The following is a 25,241-nucleotide window of genomic DNA, read 5'->3' as shown; positions in this document are numbered from 1 at the left end:
CATTAAACTCAACAACATTTTCATTATAGGGATCCCAGAAGGAGGAGAGAGAGAGAAAGGACCCGAAAAAAATATTTGAATAGATTATAGTCAAAAACTTCCCTAACATGGGAAAGGAAATAGCCACCCAAGTCCAGGAAGCACAAAGAGTCCCAGGCAGGATAAGCCCAAGGAGAAACATGCTGAGACACATAGTAATCAAATTGGCAAAAATTAAAGACAAAGAAAAATTATTGGAAGTAACAAGGGAAAAATGACAAATTACATACAAGGGAACTCCCATAAGGTTAACAGCTGATTTCTCAGTAGGAACTCTACAAGCCAGAAGGGAGTAGCACGATATATTTAAAGTGATGAAAGGAAAGAAACTGCAACCAAGATACTCTACCCAGGAAGGATTTCATTCAGATTTGACAGAGAAATGAAAAGCTTTACAGACAAGCAAAAGCTAAGAGAATTCAGCACCACCAAACCAGCTCTACAGCAAATGCTAAAGGAACTTCTCTAAGTGGGAAACACAAGAGAAGAAAAGGACCTACAAAAACAAACCAATAACAATTAAGAAAATGGTAATAGGAAGATACATATTGATAATTACCTTAAATGTGAATGGATTAAATGCTCCAACCAAAAGACACAGGCTCGCTGAATGGATACAAAAACAAGATCCATATATACGCTGTCTACAAGAGATCCACTTCAGACCTAGGAACACATACAGACTGAAAGTGAGGGGATGGAAAAAGATATTCCATGCAAATGGAAATCAAAAGAAAGCTGGAGTAGCAATACTCATATCAGATAAAATAGACTTTAAAATAAAGAATGTTACAAGAGACAAGGAAGGACACTACATAATGATCAAGGGATCAAACCAAGAAGAAGATATAACAATTATAAATACATACGCACACAACACAGGAGCACCTCAATACATAAGGCAACTGCTAACAGCTATAAAAGAGGAAATCAAAAGTAACACAATAATAGTGGGGGACTTTAACACCTCACTTACCACAATGGACAGATCATCCAGACAGGAAATTAATAAGGAAGCGTAAGCTTTAAGTGACACAATAAAACAGCTAGATTTTATTGATATTTACAGGACATTCCATCCCAAAACAGCAGATTACACTTTCTTCTCAAGTGCACATGGAACATTCTCCAGGATAGATCACATCTTGGGTCACAAATCAAGCCTCAGAAAATTTAAGAAAATTGATATCATATCAAGTGTCTTTTCTGACCGCAATGCTATGAGATTAGAAATCATTAGAGGGGGAAAAAGGTAAAAAACACAGACACATGGAGGCTAAACAATACATTACTAAATAACCAAGAGATCACTGAAGAAATCAAAGAGGATATCAAAAAATAACTAGAGAAAACTGACAACGAAAACACGTTGAACCAAAACTTATGGGATGCAGCAAAAGCAGTTCTAAGAGGGAAGTTTATAGCAGTACAAGCCTCAAGAAAAAAGAAAAATCTCAAATAAACAATCTAACCTTACCCCTAAAGGAACTAGAGAAAGAAGAAGAAAACACAAAGTTAGTAGAAGGAAAGAAATCATAAAGATCAGAGCAGAAATAAATGAAATAGAAACAAAGAAAGCAATAGCAAAGATCAATAAAACTAAAAGCTGGTTCTTTGAGAGCTGGTTCTTATCAAACAAAATTGATAAACCTTTAGCCAGACCCATGAAGAAAAAGAGGGAGAGGACTCAAATCAATAAAATTAGAAATGAAAAAGGAGAAGTTACAACAGACACCGCAGAAATACAAAACATCTTAAGAGACTACTACAAGCAACTCTATGCCAATAAAATGGACAACCTGGAAGAAATGGATAAATTCTTAGAACGGTATAAGCTTCCAAGACTGAACCAGGAAGAAATAGAAAATATGAACAGACCAATCTCAAGTAATGAAATTGAAACTGCAATTAAAAATCTTCCAACAAACAAAAGTCCAGGACCAGATGGCTTCACGGGTGAATTCTATCAAACATTTAGAGAAGAGCTAACACCCATCCCTCTCAAACTCTTCCAAAGAACTGCAGAGGAAGGAACACTCCCAAACAAATTCTATGAGGCCACCATCACCCTGATACCAAAACCAGAGAAAGATACTACAGAAAAAAGAAAATTACAGACCAATATCACTGATGAATATAGATGCAAAATTCCTCAACAAAATACTAGCAAACAGAATCCAACAACACATTAAAAGGATCATACACCATGATCAAGTGGGATTTATCCCAGGGATGCAAGGATTCTTCATTATACATAAATCAATCAATGTGATACACCATATTAACAAATTGAAGAAGAAAATCCATAAGATCATCTCAATAGATGCAGAAAAAGCTTTTGACAAAATTCAACACCATTTATGATAAAAACTCTCCAGAAAGTGTGCATAGAGGGAACCTGCCTCAACATAATAAAGGCCATATACGACAAACCCAGAGCCAACATCATTCTCAATGGTGAAAAACTGAAAGCATTTCCTCTAAGATCAGGAACAAGACAAGAATGTCCACTCTCGCCACTATTATTCAACATAGTTTTTGAAGTCCTAGCCATGGCAATCAGAGAAGAAAAAGAGATAAAAGGAATACAAATTGGAAAAGAAGAAGTAAAACTGTCACTGTTTGCAGATGACATGATACTATACAGAGAGGATCCTAAAGATGCCACCAGAAAACTTCTAGAGCTAATCAATGAATTTGATGAAGTTGCAAGATACAAAATTAATGCACAGAAATCCCTTGCATTCCTATACACTAGCAACGATAGAACAGAAAGAGAAATTACAGAAACAATCCCATTCACGATTGCAACAAAAAGAATAAAGTATCTAGGAATAAACCTACTTAAGGAGATAAAAGACCTGTACTCAGAAAACTATAAGACACTGATGAAAGAAATCAAAGATGACACAAACAGATGGAGAGATATACCATGTTCTTGGATTGGAAGAATCAATATTGTGAAAATGACTGTACTACCCAAAGCAGTCTACAGATTCAGTGCGATCCCTATCAAATTAGCAGTGGCATTTTTTACAGAACTAGAACAAAAAAAATCTTAAAATTTGTATGGAGACACAAAAGACCCCGAAGAGCCAAAGCAGTCTTGAGGGAAAAAAACAGAGCTGGAGGAATCAGACTCCCTGACTTCAGGCTATACTACAAAGCTACAGTAATCAAGACAATATGGTACTGGCACAAAAACAGAAATATAGATCAATGGAACAGGATAGAAAGTCCAGAGATAAACCCATGCACCTATGGTCAACTAATCTATGACAAAGGAGGCAAGGATATACAATGGAGAAAAGACAGTCTCTTCAATAAGTGCTGCTGGGAAAGCTGGACAGCTACATGTAAAGGAATGAAATGAGGACACTCCCTAACACCATACACACAAAAAAACTCTAACTGGATTAGAGACCTAAATGTAAGAGCGGACAGTGTAAAACTCTTAGAGGAAAGCATAGGAAGAACACTCTATGACATAAATCACAGCAAGATCTTTTTTGACCCACCTCCTAGGGTAATGGAAATAAAAACAAAAATAAACAAATGGGACCTAATGAAACTTAAAAGCTTTTGCAGAGGAAACTACAAGCTAGACGAAAAGACAACCCTCATAATGGGAGAAAATATTTGCAAATGAATCCATGAACAAAGGATTAATCTAGAAAATACATAAACAGATCGTGTAGCTCAATATTAAAAAAAAAAACAACCCAATCAAAAAATGGGCAGAAGACCTAAATAGACATTTCTCCAATGAAGATATACAGATGGCCAAGAAGCACATGAAAAGCTGCTCGACCTCACTAATTATTAGAGAAATGCAAATCAAAATTACAATAGGTATCACCTCACACAGGTTAGAATGGGCATCATCAGAAAATCTACTAACAACAAATGCTGGAGAGGGTGTGGAGAAAAGGGAACCCTCTTGCACTGTTGGTGGGAATGTAAATTGATACAGCCACTATGGAGAACAGTATGGAAGTTCCTTAAAAAACTAAAAATAGAATTACTATATGACCCAGCAATCCCACTATGGGGCATATACCCAGAGAAAACCAGAATTCAGAAAGAGTCATGCACCCCAACGTTCATTGCAGCACTATTTACAATAGCCAGGTCATGGAAGCAACCTAAATGCCCATCGACAGACGAATGGATAAAGAAGATGTGGTACATATATACAATGGAATATTAGTCAGCCATAAAAAGGAACGATACTGGGTAATTTGTAGAGATGTGGATGGATCTAGAGACTGTCATACAGAGTGAAGTAAGTCAGAAATAGATAAACAAATATCGTATATTAACGCATATATGTGGAATCTAGAAAAATGGTACAGATGAACTGATTTGCAAGGCAGAAATAGAGAGACAGATGTAGAGGACAATCGTATGGACACCAAGGGGGGAAAGTGGTGGCGGGGGGCTTGTAGTGGTGGGATAAATTGGGAGATTGGGATTGACATATATACACTAATGTGTATAAAATTGATAACTGATAAGAACCTGCTGTATAAAAAATTAATTAAATTAAATTAAATTTAAAATAAATAAAAAGGAGGAACAGGTTTAAAGCTGGAAAGTAAAGACAGTGACTTGGAGAAAAAGAAAGTGTGAGCCCAGTCTTCTTTTCCTCTGTTCCTCTCACCTCTTAACCCTCCATGAAGAGGTTAGAGAGAGTTCTGGATGGTCAGTGGAGTCCTCAGATCCTGAGAGAGTGAGCGGCCCCACCACAGACCGCTTACGTGTATCTTCTGGCAGTAGCGATGTGACTGATCTCTCAGGCAGAATTCCTGCATTATGTTCCCTATTTGACAGTGCCAGTTCTGGGCTTAGAGGTTTTAGAAGCAGCAGTTTGCTTGGAAGGCAGAGCTAGGAGACCTCCTTGAAATTCCATTTGCATATCAAAGGCACTGTATATACTTAGATGGCATGTCTGTGGCTGAGAGGGGGCCGCTAAAGCCCTATTCTGAGCCACATTCACCCTGCAATAGACTTTAGCAAAAAATCTAAGTAACTGCCAGACTTACAAGGAGTCCTAAGTAATCTCCCTAACCCTGACACTGTTCCTTGAGGTCAGCCAATGTGGTGTCTGAGCAGCTCTGCTTAAGCTGAGACTCAGCCATCAGGGATCAGCATGAGAGAGTAAGCCCGCCAGCCTCTTAGAGTAAAGTCATTTAGAAAGAGACTGTCATACAGAGTGAAGTAAGTCAGAAATAGAAAAACAAATATCATATATTAACACATATATGTGGAATCTGAAAAAATTGGTATAGCCGATCTTATTTACAAAGCAGAAATAGAGACACAGATGCAGAGAACAAAAGTATAGATAAAAAGGGGGAATGGGGGGTGTGGGATGAATTGGGAGCTTGGGATTCACATATATACACTATTGATACTATGTATAAAATAGATAACTAATGAGAACCTACTGTATAGCACAGGGAACTCTACTCAATGCTGTGGTGACCTAAATGGGAAGGAAATCCAAAAAAGAGGGGATATATGTATACATATAGCTGATTCACTTTGCTGTACAGTGGAAACTAACACAACATTGTAAAGCAACTATACTCCAAAAAAAAATTTTTTTTAAAGATGAAAAAAATAAAAATAAAAGAAAATTTGTTTTAAGGGGACGTCCATGTGCTTAAGAACACAGACCTTTCCATAAAGGCTCCTTCTCTAGGTCTCATAGATTATCTGCCTCAGTGCGTCACTCCTAAAGTTCTCCATTACATTTGTAAAGACTCCTTAGCCCAGGAACATAAACCCAATGTGCAGTTTATGCTTTGGTGTATATGCATATACCTGAGAGTGCTCAGCAAGAACTAGTAGATGGTGAAGAAACTCAGACATTATGTCCTCCAGGAAACCTTCCTGATTAACCTTCTCTTTCACCCCCACCCAATACCAGATCTGGATTAAGTGCTCCTACTCTGTGACTCTAAGTAGCCATAGCATTTTCTTGTCCACTGAATTGACACTGTAAAAAGAATTAACTGAGCCTGAAGCAGACAAGCTTCTTAAAGAGGATAAAGAAGAAAATAGGGAGAACAAGAAACTTGAGGAGGAAAAGGAAGAAGAGAAAGCAGAAGAGAAACCCTTCAACATCTACAGAGAAGGAAAAATTCATTCAAGTCATTGGAGTACACGAAAATGTCCATTCCCAACCTCTATCTGGAACAGATGTATTGTCTTCTCGGAGAGAATCAGCTAATGAAGGTACATTGCCCCAAAGTATCTTGATGCAGTGGGTATAATTGAATGCACGCAGGAGAAGTTAATAGAGGTTGAAACCAGAGCCAGACAAGCAGAGGAGAAGTTTGATGATGTGAATGAAAAACTTCATTATACCCTTAATAAGAAATAAAGAACTGGAGAAAGAGCTAGAGGAAATATTGATGAAGAATAAAAAGAAGGAGTCTGAAGGAGAAGAAGAAGAAAATGAAGGAGAGAGAGAAGAAGAAAAAGAAGAAGAAGAAATCAGGTCAATTAGAAAGAGCCTCAAAATCTCCAAAGAAAGAGGTACAGTGCAAGGAGGGTTCTAAATCCAGAATTCGGACTAAAACCACTTACAGGATGAAACCCTAATAACAACCATAGGACACTGGGCTTCACCATGGCTCCTGTCACTGTACCCACCCCAGATATCTCTGCACTTTTGAGCTGACATTGTGGCTCAATTGAAGGGGCTCCCTTTGCAACAGCTACCAGAAAAACCATGACAGACAACTCAGGAACATCTTCTCTTTAAAAGTCACAGTGATGGCTGTAGGGAATCAGTGCATTAGCTTATTTTCAAGATTAAAAATAGTTTGTGCAAAGATTAAAAAAAAAAAAGAACTAGTAGATGGAGATTTTTAACCAACTTAATATCCTGGTCACTTGAACTGCTTGTGCAATTCCATGAGAATCCTGCTAATGGAAACAGAATATGGAGAGTGTATGTTTGATTCTTACCTTGAATGAGAGCCTTTTTAGCCATTCATTCAGGATATTCCTTAAGACAGATTTTGTAAGCCTTTGGTGAAACAAATACCATCATTTTAGATGGCCAAAGTTGAGGACATACTGCTATTTTCAATAATGTCTTAATGAAATAAGTGTGCACAGACATGGCACAATATGGTGGACTAACAATGCATGCTTTCTAAATACCCCCCAAAATAACTACCTAACTTTTTTTTTTGGCTGCCCCATGCATCATGTGGAACTTCCCCAACCAGGGATCGAACCCATGCCCCCTGCAGTGGAAGCACAGGGTCTTAACTGCTGGACCACCAGGGAAGCCCTAATATACTCTAAGCTTTGTGCAGTGTTATAGTGAGCAGAGCTCAGTGTTAGAGTTGGATTCAGTTCTCAAACATGCCACACACCAGTTGAGTGACCTGGGAAAAGTCCTTTTACCTCTGAACCTTTATGTCCTCAACTGTAAAGCAGGATTAATTATGCCTACCTACCAGGGTTGTTGCAAGAAGAAAATGAAATAACATGTGAAAGCATCTAGCACATATAGGCATGAAATAAAGGAAATTCTGATGAATCATTAGCTTCATCAAGACAAAAAGGTGGCTACCTATTTCTGCATCTCCAGCAAGGAATTAAAAAAAACTCATTGTTTCCATTCTGAATTTACTAGTTGATTGCTGAACCTTAGCTTCATTTTTTAAGGATATTTTCATGTATTTTAAAAGTCCATGGATATCCACTTCAGATCACTAACTCTAAAAGGGAAAGTGAGTAATTATACAACACATGAATATAAAACTGTGTTCATATCTGCATCTTAAAAAGAATTTGTCTACAGTACATAAAGTTATGTGGGCAACAAAAAGCCAAAACTCATAAAGATTCCAGAGAAAATGATTTGCTGAGGTCCTAAGCTTGAAATTTCATGAAGTGAAAATGAAGAACATTTTTAATGCACTTTCTGTGTTCCTGTTCTCCAGGGGAGATATTGAAATTATGGCTGAAGTCCTCAGCATTGCCATAATAATGTATACATTTAAAGGGCTACAATTCATATTTCAGGAGCTGGCCTTCAAGTCATCTCAAGAAACAAGAGGATCGTTTTATTCAGTACTGTTGGCACTTTGACCTTTTTGGGAAACATGCTGTATTATGTTTCACGCTGTTACACTATTTGTTAATTTGCCTGTCATATTAACATAGTAGACTATTTACAGCTGTTCTAATGTAAAGTTTTACTAATAATAATTCACCATAAATTTGGACTCTTGTCAGTGAAAAAAATAACTACTTCAATAATCAAAGGCTTTTAAATCTAAATTCCAAGTTAAATATGGTATATTATACCAAGATTTTCTACTTATAGAAAGCATATAAGAAGAAACACCAATTTAAAAGGTTTGGGAAATATCTTCTCAAACCACATGTACGAATCCAAGTTTTAAGCTGTTAAACAGTACTGCATTCTTTAGACCCTGCTGTTTAAAAGTCTTTGGAAATTTTAAAACACATACAATCGTGATTCAAAAAGTACAACTTCCCCCAGAAGAATTCAGCAGAAAATAAAAATAACCTAGCTGAGCTCCCACTCCCCTCTCCAAACATATCATAAAGCCTAGGAAGGCCAGATTCTTGTCCTATATAATTCCGTGAGAATTCCCACAGGGAAATCTGTGAAAGAATTCAGAAACCTCCCTTGCGGAAATTCTCATAGAGCTATATAGGATGAGAATCTGGTTTATAAACAATAAACATAAAATTCTTTAAGATATGATCTTTGCCCTCAATTAAGCCCCAGATGTTAACAGGGATAAGATAATCTTGGGGGTTCAATACACTACTTCCTGGGTTCCCAAGAATTCAGTCGGTCTTTCAGCAACTCTACTGCCATAAAGAGACATAAGAATATTTGTCAAATCGTCCCCATTGTTTTTTTATCCAGTTTTCAACAAGGTGGGAGCTAGGAGACATAGGACATATCAAATTTAAGCAGAAGGGTAATATGATTATATTTGCCAATGAAGGTTTTCTTACGTCACAAAAAATGGCACAGGCTTGTTGTAAAACATTTGAAGAATACAGGTAGAAATAAAGTTAAAAAAAGTTATCAAAAAAAATTTAATACACCTTGCCAATTTAACATAATTCTCATGTTTCTCTTCTAAGAGCAAAGAGAAGAAATGAGGTCAGGTTATCAGGTGGCAACTGAATAATTTTGAAACATTCACCTACTTAGAATTCACTGCAGCATTTTCTCTAAGGAAAAGAGAGTGGGAGTTTTTAATGTGCCTCAACTTATAAGATAGAGTTGCTCTGATGCAAATACAGAAACAAAAATCAAGGTCAGGGTTATGGAAGGCCAGAAATAGGCTTTGTCATGCTAAGCATGGTCCGAACACTGAAGGTCCAAGGAGAGGAAGGCAGGAGGAGCCCCACAGGTTAGATTTACAGAAGAGTGCAGAAGTCAGGTCAGCCACAGGATGGGGAAACTTTGAGGACCAGAACTGTTGCCATTGAAACCTTATTGGTATGTCCTTCTCTTCCACCTGTTCTTGATTTTCAGATTAGCCAATTCACGTACATTCTCGTCTGGGAACAAGAACAGATGACCTTTATAGAGTGTAATGGGCTAACACTAACTGAGTGCTTACTATGTGCCAGATTCTATTCTAAGGTTTGTATGTGTGCATCTCATTTAATCCTAACGAAATTACAGCAACTCAGTGAGACAGGACTACTATTATTCTCATTTTACAGATAGTAAAACTGAAGCTTAGAAAGATCAAGTAACTAGCTCAATCATATAACCAACAAATGTATATGAAGTCAACTTTTATTCTTTAAGTATTTCTATAGGCACAGAAACCAGTGACACTGTAGTCACCTTATTGATGGAATTGGGGGGAAAGGCCATTCAAAAAAGTACAAATCAACTCAGTCTAATAAATGGCATGGTTGAGATTTTGGATATACCATCAATCCAGACAATCCAGTCAAAATCTATCTTTTGAACATAAACACAACCTATGCACTCTTGAATTCCAGTGCTTTCAAATGCCATATACCCTTTCTGTGCTTCATAATGAGCTCTAGTTATTTCCAGCCGGGATTATTTATTTGGAGAGAGGTGAGAGCTGACATCATTAACAGGCAAAGAGAAATAAATATTTTACCATCTCATAAAACCATCTATTATGGGTTCATTTGCCCATATGCTCTTGAACTTTCACCCTGATCTTCTGTTGCCTTTCCAACACCCTGGAATATCTTTGTTCAAAGTTGGACCTTTTTAACCATGCCCGGAGCATGATCTGAGTAACTGTTCACACATACTTTTTACTATCTGTGTGCTTTCCATCTGGTACTTTGGTCGGAGGCAGCCTCGAAAACTAGAGATTTGGGGTACTTTTGCAGTCTCCTTTCTATCCATTTCTCCCAGAGTTCTAGCCACCCACAGCCTGATTTTCTGCCTGCCCTTCTCAAAAGCATTCCTCCCTACCCAAAATCAAACTTCAATGTACTCATTGCACTAGATCTAAGAGGCACAGAAGCAATCTGGTGAGCTAATCACAATCAATTTAAAAGATAAGTTTGGTTAACTAAATGAATCCCTAATGGGCAGGTTGATTGGAGGGGTCATTTCTGAGCAAGGGAGTCTTTTCAATACTTACAACTCCTAACCCCCACCCTATATGTCATTAAAATAAGAGTTAACAAGGTCCAAAAAGTTGCTAGTGACTGCATTTGACTAAAACTTCAAAAGAGCCTTTCTGCTTTTTTAATTTTCCTGTTCATACAGTAAGCAAAATGCACACATATATTTCAGGATTTCACAGAAGAAGGCATCATAGTCAATGCTGAACCTCTAAAATCAAGTCTCAAATAGTAACCATAATCTTCTTCAAGAATCTGATGAGGGGTATGTACACGCACACACATGTAGATATAGCATTTTAAGATCCCATGAAGTAAGCAGTTGTAGAGCAAAGAAAAGAAGTGGAAACTATGCCCTGAACTAGTCTTTAAATAACAACCTCATCATTTCCAGCTTCAGTTTCCTCATATGTAAAATTATGCAATTTGAATTTCCTTATCTCTTTTTTTAAACTTTTTATTTTATATTGGAGTATAGTTGATTAACAGTGTTATGATAGTTTCAGGTATACAGAAAAGTGATTCAGTTATACATATACATGTATCTATTCTTTTTAAAATTCTTTTCCCATTTAGGTTGTTACATAATATTAAGCAGAGTTCCCTGTACTATACAGTAGGTCCCTGTTGGTTGTCCATTCTAAATATAGCAGTGTGTAAAGTCAGACAAAGAGAAATATCATATGATATCGCTTATAAGTGGAATCTAAAAAGCAATGGTACAAATGAACTTATAAAACAGGAACACCCTCACAGACTTAGAGAATGAACTTATGGTTACCAGGGGGGAAGAGATAATTAGGGAGTTTGGGTAATGTCCCTTCAGCTCTAAGACTTTTTGACCACCTTTTTTCTGATGCTCATGGAAAGCTTTTTATTACACTCCTGGAGTAGTAATGATACAGTCTCTCAAGACAAACTTAGATTAACAGAAGACCCAACTGTAAGCCTTCTGTGTATCTTTCCAAATGGATTCAGAATACTTGCTTCATGGTAACCAGACATCAAAAAATAAACTAACAGAACTAAACTCCTTACAGTTTCTTTAAAGTGGAAGGTGTGTGTACATAGAATCAGCCTAAATAAGAAAATGACATGTTATTTGTATTAATTTCTGTAGATAGAAAGTATTTTCTATATCTTTAATTTTGGTATAGATGTGACTGTGGAGACTGTTTTCCTTTGTTATGAAATATAAAATGAGAAGATCAAAATAAGGTCAGAATTCTCAGTTGCTGACCTATTAAACTCAAATTATGAGTAGAAGATATTGACATGGGAAAACTTTGTAACTGTCTGCAAAAGGAATAGAAAATAGAATGGGTCAGATCTGACCAGATAAATTGTCTGAAACATATCTGAACATGAGAATTGGAGACAAAGCAAAAGAGTCTGATTTGCCAACCAAAAAAACCACTGAAGCACCGAAAGGAGCATTCTGAAAGAGGAAGGAAGAGGCCCTTAAGGTTAAATGGAAAATATGCCCCCCACCATTTCACCTCAGTGATGCTTAAGAGTTCGGGCCAAGCTCCAAATAGAGCAGTGAATGTTTGGTCAGCTACTTGGAAGAAGACCATAAATACAAAGCAGAGATGGTGTGAGATCAGGTTGATGTAAGATCAAGTCAGTATAACACCAAGTAGGTGGAAACCCTTAAACGTGGGCTCATTTTAAAGTGAGGGAAGGGAACACACTGCCATTCACTGCTGTTTTCACAATGCCAAAAGCAATGTTGGTACACAGATACTTAGTATTTGTAGAATGAATGAGTGAGTGAATGTCAGGCAATGTTGGGAATGGAGATCTAGTTTGTATGTGAGGAAAAAACTGCAGGTCAGCAAAAGCTATTACCAGAAGTGTAACATAATATGTAGATTAGTGAAGGGGAGTGGAGCAGAAGAAGAAGATCAAGGAAAGAAAAAGACACTGCCAGAGCAGAAGGATTTGGGAGCATTGTAACTGGAAGCATTTGAATGGGAACCAGGCGATCTTTGTCTTCAACCTCCACCGTGGTACATTATGTGACCTCAGGTGAAGGATCTGGCTTTATATTTTCTTCTTAATAACAGGAGTTGACATTTTCTCCCCCCTTTAAAGGAACCAAAGAGATTCCTCAAACACCGTAGTGAATGAATATTCTTCTCTGGGGCTGGACATCATCAACAGATCTGTGTCCAAAATATAGACTTTATTTTACTTTTTAAATTAACTTTATTGGAGTATAGTTGCTTTACAATGCTGTATTCGTTTTTGCTGTATAGCAAAGTGAATCAGTTATACATATACATATATCCCCTCTTTTTTGGATTTCCTTCCCATTTAGGTCACCACAGAGCACTGAGTAAAGTTCCCTGTGCTATACAGTAGGTTCTCATTAGTTATCTATTTTATACATAGCAGTGTATATATGTCAACCCCAATCTTCCAGTTCATCCTACCCCCCTTCCCCCCCCTTGGTATCCATAACTTTATTCTCTACAGCTGTGTCTGTATTTCTACTTTGCAAATAAGTTCATCTGTACCATTTTTCTAGATTCCACATATAAGAGACATTATACAATATTTGATTTTCTCTTTCTGACCTACTTCACTCTGTATGACAGTCTCTAGGTCTATCTACATCTCTGCAGATGGCACTTTTCATTCCTTTTTATGGCTGAGTAATATTCCATTGTATATACATACCATATCTTCTTTATCCATTCCTCTGTCGATGGACATTTAGCTTGCTTTCACGTCCTGGCTATTGTAAATAGTGCTGCAATGAATAGTGCTGGGCATATACCTGGAGAAGACCGTAATTCAAAAAGATACATGCAACCCAAAACATAGACTTTAAATATTTCTAGTTTTTCTTCAGAATCAGTTGTAAAGAAGAAAGTTTATTCATTCCACAGACACTTAGAGAGCACCCACTGTTTAACAGATACCTTTCTAAGCATGGGTAAAGATTTTTATATGTCAAGTAGTTCAGTAGTTTGAGGTATAATCTACAGAGAGTAATTGGGAAGCTACAGAATATTTAAGATTATTTTCATTATTGCTAAGTGTCTTGAGAGAGTGGTTCTTCTCATACCACCTCACCCCTCATTCATCTCTCTTCCCTGTGCCATCTGATCTCAAGCCTCCTTGCTCCAAGGAAACTACCCTTCTCTAGGGTCATCCATGACTCTCTCATCCTTTGGATGTTGTTCAGGTATTTCTTCTTTTAACTTCTGTTGAGGCATTTGATATTATTGATCATTCTATTTGTCAAAGCTCCCACCTTCCCTGGTCTTCTTATCAATAGTGTAGTATTTCCTAAAACTTTATAAAGTGAGCTTGGAGCCACAGAGATAGGAGTGCAAATCTCATGTTTGTCGTCTTGTAAACCCGAGCAAATTATTTAACCAAGTTAGTTTCTTCGTCTGTAAAATGAGGTGCTTGTAGTTTCATTCAACATCCTCCTTATTTTATTGTTGTAAGGATTTCATGAAGGTAAAGCATCATGCCTAGTACATACTAGAATAATAAGATCAACATAAGAGTTCTATTTTCATTCCCCTTCCCTCCATCTGCACTACTACTATCTTACTTCAGGTCCTTCTCGTCTCCTCCCTGAAATATTTGAATGGCCTCTCAACAGTTCCCCTGTCTTACATCTCTCATTGATTCCATTTTATTTCTCACTTGCAGACATTCTGAAATGCAAATCTGATTATACCACATTCCTTCTTAAAATTCTTCAGTGGAACAAAGTCCAGACTCCTAAGCATGGTGTGACCCAGGTTCATCTCTCCAGCATCATTAACCATAACAGCCTCCCACACCCTTCATTTTGGCCATGTGGAACCACCTGTAGTTTCCAGAGCACTCTGTATGCTCACACACCTCTATGCCTTTGCACATGACTTTTGCTCTACTTGGAAAGACTTTTCCCTCCTTTTCTGCCTAGGTAACTTCTGTGTGTTCTTCAAATTCAGCTCATCATTACATCTTTTAAAATTTTTCTTAAAGCAGATTTAGTTCTCCCTCTGACATGCTTCAGTATTATCTAATTCATACATTGTGTTTTACCTATTAATTTTGCTTGTCTTCCTAACTGAGTATGCACTCCATGAGGGACTGTATCTGTGTCCCATGTTTTTCATAGGGCCTGGCACCTAGAATGATCAATACATGTTTGTTGACCTAATTACGTAAACAATGAGTTTCAGTGTTTTGGCAGGAATGGAAGTGAAAAAAAAAAAAAAAAGGAAAGAAAACAAAGCATGGACTTTGAGCCAGTATGAAGTATGTATGTGAAAATGTATCAACCAGGAGTAAGTAGGCAGATTTGCAAAATCAATGATGAAGGTGGTGTGAAACAGAATTAGAGTCCGCCTAACAACAAACACACGTGCAACATATATTTTCCCCATGGTCCAGTGAGGAAACAAATTCTACCTTTTCAAAAGCAAGGAATGAATAGGGGTATATATAAGTTCTAGAACATGGAACAATGATTAAATGTTCATACATAAATTATTGGGAGCACTTATATGTGGAATCTAAAATACCTGAACTCATACATACAGAGAACAGATTAGTGGTTGCTAGGGTGGATGGAGGGGTGTGGGTGAAATGAGTGAAGGTGATCAAAAGGTACAGATTCTAGTTATAACTAAGTCCTGGGGATGGAATGTACAGCATGGTGACTGTAGTTGACATACTTTATTGTATATTTGAAAGAAGCTAAGAGAGTACATTTTAAAAGTTATCATAAGAAAAAAAATTATAACTATGTAACATAACCAATACTAGCTAAACTTATTGTGGTAATCATCTCATAATTTATACATATATCAAATCACTGCGTTGTACACCTAAAACTAATACAATGTTATATACCAATTATATCTCAATAACACTGGAAAAAGAAATTTTAAGAGAAAAAAGTCTTTGAATTTTTACTCCTGTGCCCTTAAATTTGGCATAGAACCTTTCCTGTATTCTACACTGTTTCATGAATATTGCCATTATATAGACCAAAAGTTGGCAAACTACAGCTTTTGGGCCAAATCCAGCCAGGCTTCTGCTTCTGCAAATAAAGTCGTATTGGAACACAGACACATTCATTTATGTATTGTCTGTGACTGCTTTCATGCTATAATGTCAAAGTTGAGTCCTTGCAACAGAGTCTGTATGGCACACAAAGTCTGAAATATTTACGATCTGTCCCTTTACAGAAAAAGTTTGCTGACCTTTGATATGGCAGTAGATATTAAGACAAATATCAATAAGTGAAGCCTGCTCTTTAGAGTGTAGAACCCAGAGCTACTGCACTGACAGACTTCCAGGTAATTTCTCTTAAAAAACGAAAGCTAAAAAGTTTTGAAAACAAAAAGCTGTCAGCTATCAAAAATGAATTTCAACTCCACCAGCAATTTTTCAAACAACTAACTGACAGAGTTCCTTCAGTTTGGAAGCTTAAAGTAAAGGGCATTTTATATGCATAGTAAGTGATTAATTTGACTCTGTTGCTTTATTTAATCATTTGAATATCATAAGTGACATTCATTGTCAGATATAGGGGAGATGGCCTGCAGTCTAGAATTGATTTCTTATAAGAAAGTGGAGAGTGAGATACAAAATCACTAAGTCAGAGGCTCTAATGACTCATAAAATCTTTCTGGGCTCTATTTAAATCATTTGAAACTGAAATTAATGATTCATATATGTGATGGCTCTTGCAGAAGTAAGAAAGGAATTGTGATTCATCTAATATTAGTACATGAACTTTGTTCTTACGGCATAGGGTGGAGAAATGCATTTCAAATGCCTTGAGATGCGTGTTCTTGCACATGTTCTTTTTCCTGATTTTGGATCCCAAATGGAAAATAAGGCTAATTAAATTACTTCCTAATCGCATTACTCTGAAAATGTTCACAAACAATACCTGAAACTGAGAAGTCATTCCTGATCCCTCTGATTGGAAATGGTGGTATCAGTGAACATTCAACAAATGACTAAATGACCTTGTGTATAGATTCTTATTTGTTTTTATCCATACCATATGTGTAAATAATTTTACATAGTAGATAATTTCTTGAACCGTTGAACAATTTGGTGTAAAGTAACGTTTTTGTAAATTGAATTTTATTTTACTTATTTAAATTGTATTCTTAGAAATGGGTCTCCACTATGGTTTTTTCTCCTCAATGCATTATCAAAACACACATATACATGCATGCACACACACACACACACACACACACACACACACAATTAAAACAAATCGTACTTTTCATAAAGAAATAATTTACCAATAAGCCAACTCAAATCCTTTTTGGAACAAGGAAAGTTATAAAAGTAACTATTGAACAATAAGCCAAAAAGAATTTTCCAAATAAAAAATTTACATTATGTAAAACACCAAATTGAAAATTCAGTATTATTCAGTATCTAAAATGTGGAAAGGGAGAAGTTTCATCTCACTGCATAATGCTTACAGATTAAAGAAAAAAGAAATGGAAAAGAAAAACTTTCACATCTAAGTGAACAACTCTTTTCCTTGTAAGTCACCACGATTATCTTTTTAAGATGTATTTTGGCCACTTTCCAGACACCCTTACCTGAGGTGCTGAAGGTATAGTTTAAACACATTAAACAATTGCATTTATGTGATATGTGTACATCTCTTTAACAGCTGGCCTCTTCTTTCATCTTTTTTGAGCTAGCACTGGAAGTAGGGGGCAGAGGTAAAGGCAAGTATGAAAAAAATTCAGCAAAGCAGTAGAGAGGACAGAAGAGCCAAAGTTCATACCAATAGCTATTTCCTTAGATGGAAGCATTTTATGCTGTGTGTTAACCAAGTCTGCAAGTCAGGTCACCAATGTCATTCATGTTTTGCCCACAAAAAAACAGATTTCCCTGTATTACAGAGTCAAATACTAAAACTGAAATCAGAGTGCTCTAAAAATGACTTTCAAAGCAGGGGCATGGCTGTCCTTTTTAGCCCCAGTAATTATGATCCCCTTGGTTAGGCCAGCAGCTGTAGCAGGGCAGTGGCAGGCACCATGAAGACTAGAACCGTGCATTTGCATTTTGTTCCTAGCACTTAATAAATATTTGTTGACCTACTAAAGAAGCTAAAGTTGGCCTTTCTTCATTTATTTACACTAACTCCTGCTATTTTCCCTCCATTTTCCTCTTATGATGATGTCACCTATTATCTTTTTTTTTTTTTTTTTTGCGGTACGCGGGCCTCTCACTGTTGTGGCCTCTCCCGTTGCGGAGCACAGGCTCCGGACGTGCAGGCTCAGCGGCCATGGCTCATAGGCCCAGCCGCTCCGCGGCATGTGGGATCCTCCTGGACCGGGGCACGAACCCACGTCCCCTGCATCGGCAGGTGGACTCTCAACCACTGCACCGCCAGGGAAGTCCAATCACCTATTATCTTAATTCTCATGCCCCTCTCCTCCTCTGCACTAGTAGTATTTGTTCTCTCCTAACACATCAGTCATATATAACACAGTCATCTCTCTTTTTCTTACCCTCTCAGCCATAAAGGAACCTAAGAGAGTGTAACTGTAGAAAAAAGAATCACAAATCAAACTAAATCAGCAATGAAAACCATAAGCCAGCCTTTCTGTGTTGCATTTTTATAACAAAAGGTTTTTTTTCACATGTACAACATAATGACTTGATATTTTCATAGATTATACCCCATACAAAGTTAATATAATATTATTGACTGTATGCTCTGTGCTGTGCTGTACATTACATCCCTATGACTATGTTGCATTTTTTCTTGGGGAGAGGAACTAGATACTCAAGAGGATGGAGATTATGTTCTTTTATTGGCAGTGGGCTGGCATATTCCACGTGCACCTAAAGCTAAATAAGAACTTTTTGATGTTGACAATTATGATAGTTCAAGGGAGCAGGAAATTGAAAGAATCAGAGAAGGAAATGAGGCCTGATCTATGTCTGCCAGATTTGTATCTGCAGTCCACACCAAAGCAATTATTTTCACCCACATCTATGAGATTTGGAAGTAAATCACTAGACATGCATCATTTAGTTATCCTCACAACTTCAAGAAGCCTACACTAAAATCATCTCAAGGTAGTCAGTTGCCTTCCCGGTGCTTAAAGATCTCCAGAGAAGAAACATTTCCAATTTCCCAGGTGCCAGGAAGTTTTTCCTAAACCTAACTATAATTCTTTCTTCTGTAATATAAGCCCTGACTCTGCCCAGCTGACTAAAACAGCTCCTTATCTTCATCTGGATAATATTTCTTTGCCTTTTTGAAGGTTGTTATTATAGCTTCCCTCTACTCCAGCATTCTTTTCCCTGGGCCAACTGATCCTAGTTCCCTTAGCTTTGCCTATTTCGTAACCCTTTCAATGCTTGTATGTTTGTGTTTTGGATAATCCCAAGTATACTGGATTTTACTAAAATTACCCAAGAATAAACTAGATGGAATTGGGGTGATGCTGAGTTAAGTGTCCAGGTTACCTCATGGTTTCTCTTTACTATGTTACTTATGTACCTTGTGTTATCAAGCTTGAGTTTTCCGTTGTAGCACCAGTTTGCTTCTTCCTGATAAGATCAGGATTTGTTATGATCTTCAGATTTTTCTCTTTAAACTTGAGTTGAATTTTCCCCTTTCTCTAATTCAAAATTATGCTTCCTTCTCTGGGTAAATTACTGTTCCATTTTGAATATTATTTGGCCCATGACTTAAGGGTTTAGAAAATAGTTTTAAACTCCTTCCTGTTTTTAGGAAAATCCTTTCATAGTTTTTCAGAATAAAATGTCCAAAAAAAAAAAAATAGAGATAACAGAGGTCTGAACTGCAGAAAAGGTTAAGTCCAACTCCTCCATTATACAGATGATGAAACTAAGACTTAGAATGGTTAAACAGTTTGTGCCAGGTCACAGAGATTCCCAGGGGCAGAGGCAGGGCAGAAACCAAGGTCACACGGTTCTCGGTTGCATGCCCTTTCTACAACTCACTGAAGCCTTTAAACCTGCCTTATGTTACACTAACAAAGTTTCCAAGTAAGACTGCCAAATGAGAAAGGTATGGAAATTGTAAATTTGAAGGAATTTAATAGAAAATTGCTTTTATTGTAAATTACACAATGTTACTAATGAATAGTATAGGCATTACAAACTAGAATTCTATCCTATGTTATACTGGAAGACTTTATGTGTTTCAGTTAGCCAGAAAAAAAAAAAATCTACAAGCACTCTTCAATTAATCAAAATAGGTTCTCCCCACTGAACTTTTATTTTTAAATTTTTATGATATAAATCTGCAAATGTATATAAATGTAGAGAGTGTAGAATAGTGAATCCAGATTCAGCAATCATTAGTACATGGTCATACTTGTTTACCTAGGTCCCCATGTCCCCCACAATTATTTTATGGAAATCTCAGGCATCTTGTTGTTTTATCTGTATTTCAGTGTGAATTTCTTTAAAGCCATAAACACAATAGTTAAATACACCCACAAATATTAACAATAATTTCTAAATATCAACTATCCTGTCAATAATTAGTTAATATTATCAAATAGCTAGTCAATGTTCATATTTCCCTAATTTTCATATCTGTGTATGCGTAACAGTTTGTGTGTTTGATCGAGATCAAAATAAGAGTTTACACTATAACTGCAATTGCAATATGAGCAATGGATTTATGTCTCTTAAGTTCCTTTTAATCCTTTCTTTTTCTCCCTTGCCTTTTTTTTGTTGAGGAAACCAGGGGTTGTTTATCCTTTATAGTTTCTACAGTCTGCATTTTGCTGAATGCTTCTCCATGGTGTTACTTAACATGTTCATGTGAAGCCAGTATTTCCTATAAATTGATGGGTAGATAGAGAAGGTTGATCATATTCAGATCATACTCAGATTCATATTTAGAGAAGATCACTTAGTAAGTGATACCGTATTCTTCTATCAGGAGGTAAGCTCTTGTCGACTATTAATGATCATTGCCAAGATCCATTAATTCATTAGAGATTTTTTAAAATGTGATATTTTAGTCTATTGGCTAGATTATTTCTAAGGAAAATTCAATTCATTAACTAGTGGGCTGCTCATCATTACTTGTGTCAATATCTCTTCAATAATTGCTTATCTAAACCTTCTTCTCTTAGACATTACTCAGTAAAAGTGTAGGTAATTAATATTTTCTGAGTTCTCAAATGTTCATCACAGTTTGTATATGGCCTTTTTACTTGAAAATCATTTTGGCTGGTTATAAAATCCGTGGCTCACATTTTTCTTCCTTTGAGTGTTTTAATGTGATACCCCATTGTCTTCTGCATAAAATATTGCTATCAAAGAGTCTGATAATAATCTGAGCTTCTTTTCTTTATAATTGACTTGGTCTTTTTGTTTGGATACTCAGAAGATTTATTTTTTTAAAGAAACTTTTAGCTTTAAGACGATTAAAGTCCCAAAGTTTTACTAGAATATATCTCAGCAATGGCTGTTCTTGGTTGATTGTTCCAGGGACGTGATGCACTCTTTCAATATATAGTTTTGATCATATTTTTTAAAAAAAACTATGTTTAGTATTTGTTCTATTCGTTGCTCTGGTTTTCTTCCTCTGGAACTTCCATCATATAACTCTCTGGCCTGTTTGTATCATCTGTAGGGAAATTATTCTGCCTCTTCTCATTTGTCTTATTGTTGTATGAACAGTATGAACAGAACACTGTATGAACAGTTTTATTCTGCTTAGTTTCAGTGAATGAGATTTCCTATACTTTGAGAAGGGAGGTGTGAGGCAAAATAGATTTTGAGAAGCTCCTTCTTTTGAAAGGTGTGATCAAAAATATGTCCTCATACTTTCTGAGATCTGCTTCCTCTGCTCTCTATCCCACTTTTGACTGGCCCTTTTCTTTCCTCTATCCTTTTGCTCCAGTGTGTTCAATGGGTTCTCCTCCCAGAACTTTCTCTATAGTGTGAGACTCTGTCTTATTAGGTAGCTTTGGTTTGTTAATTTTGAGAATTTATATGGCCCAGATGGGTCCATCACCTTCAGATCTAATGAATCACAGATGCTTTGCACTAACTATGAATTGGATTATGCAGAGCACTCTCCCGGTTTCAGCAGCCATGTATGAGGATTTGTGTGATACTTTGTCACTTCATTTTGTTTGAGATGTTGTCTGCAGGCTTTTAATTTTCCTACCCTACTTGTTTTATTTTTATAGAACATAATTACTTCTGTGCTGTATCTGCCCAGAATCCTCCCTGCATTATCTTTTAAAAAATAAGCAAATCAACATCAAAAAGGTGATGCAAAACACCATCTTATATGGTATTTCCTAGGGCCTGGCCATATTCAATTATATCTCTGACACCTTTTATCCTATAGCAGAACTGTTAGAGAATTGCTCATGATAATCATGATACTTGAGCAATGAAGAATCTTGAATTATCAGGAAAAAAGAATCTCTGCCTAACTTTTAGTTTACTAGAGAATTCATTCAATTAGACCCCCCCATTCCAGTGTGTGGTGTTTTGACAGTCTGAGACTGTGAATGCTAAAGGTATTTGAATTCTGTCCAACTATTCCAATATTTTCTGGGACCAAATTCCAAATATATGATTAAAAAACCTGTCTCAATATTTATTATGGCTAATTTACTGAGAATGGATAAATTATTTGGTATTACTTTATTTAGAAAGAGTTTATATCCTTCTGGTTTATGGAAAGCATGTTGATTTTTATTTATGTTCTTGTTGCATTGATTTTTCAGTTTATTTTCTCAGAATAATCAGAAGTACACTTCTGCTAACTGATGTCTCTCCTAAAGGTAAAATTTACCTTACAAGTCAATGGTAGTCTTTGGGTGATGGGGAAAGAGGGAAAAAAGTTGGGGGGAGTCCTGGAATTTAACATCTAGAATAATTTGAATTCTTGTTTTCTGAAGGAAAATTAAAACATTTTGTTAAAGGACAGGATTGAATGCTATTTAAATATGATAATATTCAAGAAGTAAAATTCAAGAAATTATATTAAATAGCACACTGAGAAATTTGATTTACATATCCATATTTGTAAAAAAAATCAAATGTTCTTCCAAACAAATCTAGGTCACATAGAACCATTGGAATAACTCTCAAAAATTGAGAGAGCAGGATATTTCCACAAGCAGCAAAAGTCCTGAATGAGTAAAATTTAATTCAAGCCTGTTCTTAATGAGCAGCGATTACTTGGGTACTTACAATGACCATTGATAATCAACTGTTAACTCATTCATTCAAAATACATGTGTTTTTATGCCTTTTATATGCCAAGCATTTTGCTTAACACATATGTAGATTAACATTATATTGTCCCTGCTTTAAGAAACATGGTCTAGCAGGATAACCAAATATGTAAACAGATTAATAAAATACCAAGTGATATGTGTCAAAATAGAAGTGCTATAGCAGTAAAGAGGATAGAGATGTCACTTTTTCTTAGAGAAGCTGTGAAAGGATTTACAGCGAGGTCATTAATAAGGACCTGAAAGATTGGGAGTGTGACAAAGAGAGGAGAGTATGTTTATGGAGGGAGCAATATACACAAAGGCATGAAAGGATGACAAAGCATGGCATAAAGTTCAGTGTGGCTAGATCAGAGAATCCAAGGGGAAGAGATAAAGCTGCAAAGGGAGGGTGGAGGAAAATTGGGATTCCTCTACATCATTCTAAGGAGCTGTGATCTTATAGATTGGTGGTTCCTAATTCAATCAAACCCTTTATTATGCTGAATAATGGACACCTAAATCTATCAGGTTCTAATCCCTGGAACTTGTAAATGTTATAAGGAAAAAGAATTTTTGCAGACATGCTTAAGTTAAGTCTTTAGATGAAGAGGTTACCCTGAATTATCTGGTGGACCCTAAATCAAATCACAAGTGCCTTTATAAGAGAGATGCAGGGACAGATTTACCACAAAACACAGAAGAGGAGGAGGCACTGTGACCACAGAGGCAGAGATTAGAGTGATGCAAGTTTAAGTCAAGGAACATTGTGTTGGCAGCCACCAGAACCTGAAAGAGGCAAGGAACAGCTTCTCTCCTAGAGCCTCTGGAGAGAGCACAGCCTTGCCAACAACTTGATTTTGGCCCAGCGAGACTGATTTCAAACCTGTAGCCTCCAGAACTGTAAGAAAGTAAAGTTCTGTTATATAAGCCACCAAGCTTGGGGTAATTTGTTACAGCAGCCATAGGAAACTAATATCAACCCAATGTCCTCTTTTTTTAATTGAGATATAATTCACATATCATAAAATTCACCCTTTAAGGTTTACAATTTAGTGTTTTTAGTACCTTCACAAGGTTGTGTTTTGACTTGCAACCATCACCTCAATCTAATTCCAGAACATTTTCATACTCTGAAAAGAAACTCTATGCCCATTAATGGTCACTCCCCATTCCCACCTCTGGCAACTATTAATCTTCTTTCTGTTTCTGTGTGTTTACCTATTCCAGACATTTTATATAAGTGGCATCATACAATTTGTGGACTTTTGTGTCAGCCTGTTTTTCATTTAGTAATATTTTCAAGGATCATCCATGTTGTAGCATGACTTCATTCTTTCTTCTGGCTGGATAATATTCCATTCATCAGTTGTTTATCATTCATCACTTGATCCACATTTTGATTGCTTCAATATTTTGGCCATTATGAATAATACTGCTATGAACATTCATATACAAGTTTTTGTGTAGACATATATTTTCAATTGTCTTGGGTACATACCTACAAGTGGAATTGCTAAGTCATATCTAACACTATGTATAATTTTTTAAGAACTGCCAAATTGGTTTCCAAATGCATTTCACCATTTTACATTCCCAACAGCAAAGTATGAAGGTTTCAGTGCTGCTACATCCTTGTCAATGCTTGTTATTGTCCCTTTTTTATGACCATCCTAGGAGGTATGAAGTGGTATTATTCCATTGAGGTTTAAATTTGCATTTCCCTAATGACTAATGATGTTGACATCTTTTCATATACTTATTAGTCATTTGTACATCTTCTTTGGAAAAAATGTCTACTCAGATCATTTGTCCACTTTTTCGCTGGGTTATTTATCTTATTATATTGAATTATAAGAGTTCTTTATTTTTTTAAGATAAAAGTCTATCATATATGATATGCAAATAGTTCACCATTCTGTGTGTATCTTTTCACTTTCTTGATAGTGTCCTTTGAAGCACAAAAGTTTTTCATTTTGATGAAGTCCAACTTATCTATTGTTAGTTTAGTTGCTTACACTATTAGCATCTAACAAACCATTGCCTAAGCCAAGGTCATGAAGATTTATACCTGTGTTTCCTCCTAAGACTTTATTGTTTTAGCTCTTACATTTATGTCTTTGACCTGTTTGGGGTTAATTTTTGTATGGTGTGAGATAGGGGTCCAATTTGTGTTAACCATGTCTTTTATTTTCTGTATTCTGATGGTTCAACATCTGGGGTCTTGCTGATCCTAGAAAAATTGCCCCACCCAGGGTTAGCCAATTCTTAGAGATAATAAACAATTCAACCCTGAGTGTTCCTTTCAAATGCAAACCAACC

At 36.4% G+C, this 25,241-nt stretch overlaps 1 protein-coding gene across 2 annotated transcripts in view; it reads left to right on the top strand.

Moving 5' to 3' along the window:
* Positions 1-25,241, top strand: part of RNLS (renalase, FAD dependent amine oxidase) — a 266,259-nt gene that overhangs the window by 159,191 nt on the left and 81,827 nt on the right. Inside the window, exon 5 of one of the 2 annotated variants that reach the window (XM_029245138.1) lies at positions 22,428-22,484. The exons of the other annotated variant lie outside the window; for it this stretch is intronic. Within the exon in view, the coding sequence (XP_029100971.1) occupies positions 22,428-22,484 (57 nt within the window). The remainder of the gene's footprint in view (positions 1-22,427; positions 22,485-25,241) is intronic. 2 annotated transcript variants of the gene reach the window in all.

Source organism: Monodon monoceros, unplaced genomic scaffold (assembly GCF_005190385.1).
Source record: "Monodon monoceros isolate NGI ecotype Baffin Bay Population unplaced genomic scaffold, NGI_Narwhal_1 Super_Scaffold_4, whole genome shotgun sequence".
Classification (NCBI taxonomy): Eukaryota; Metazoa; Chordata; class Mammalia; order Artiodactyla; family Monodontidae; genus Monodon; species Monodon monoceros.
This window is presented reverse-complemented; position numbering and strand designations above follow the sequence as displayed.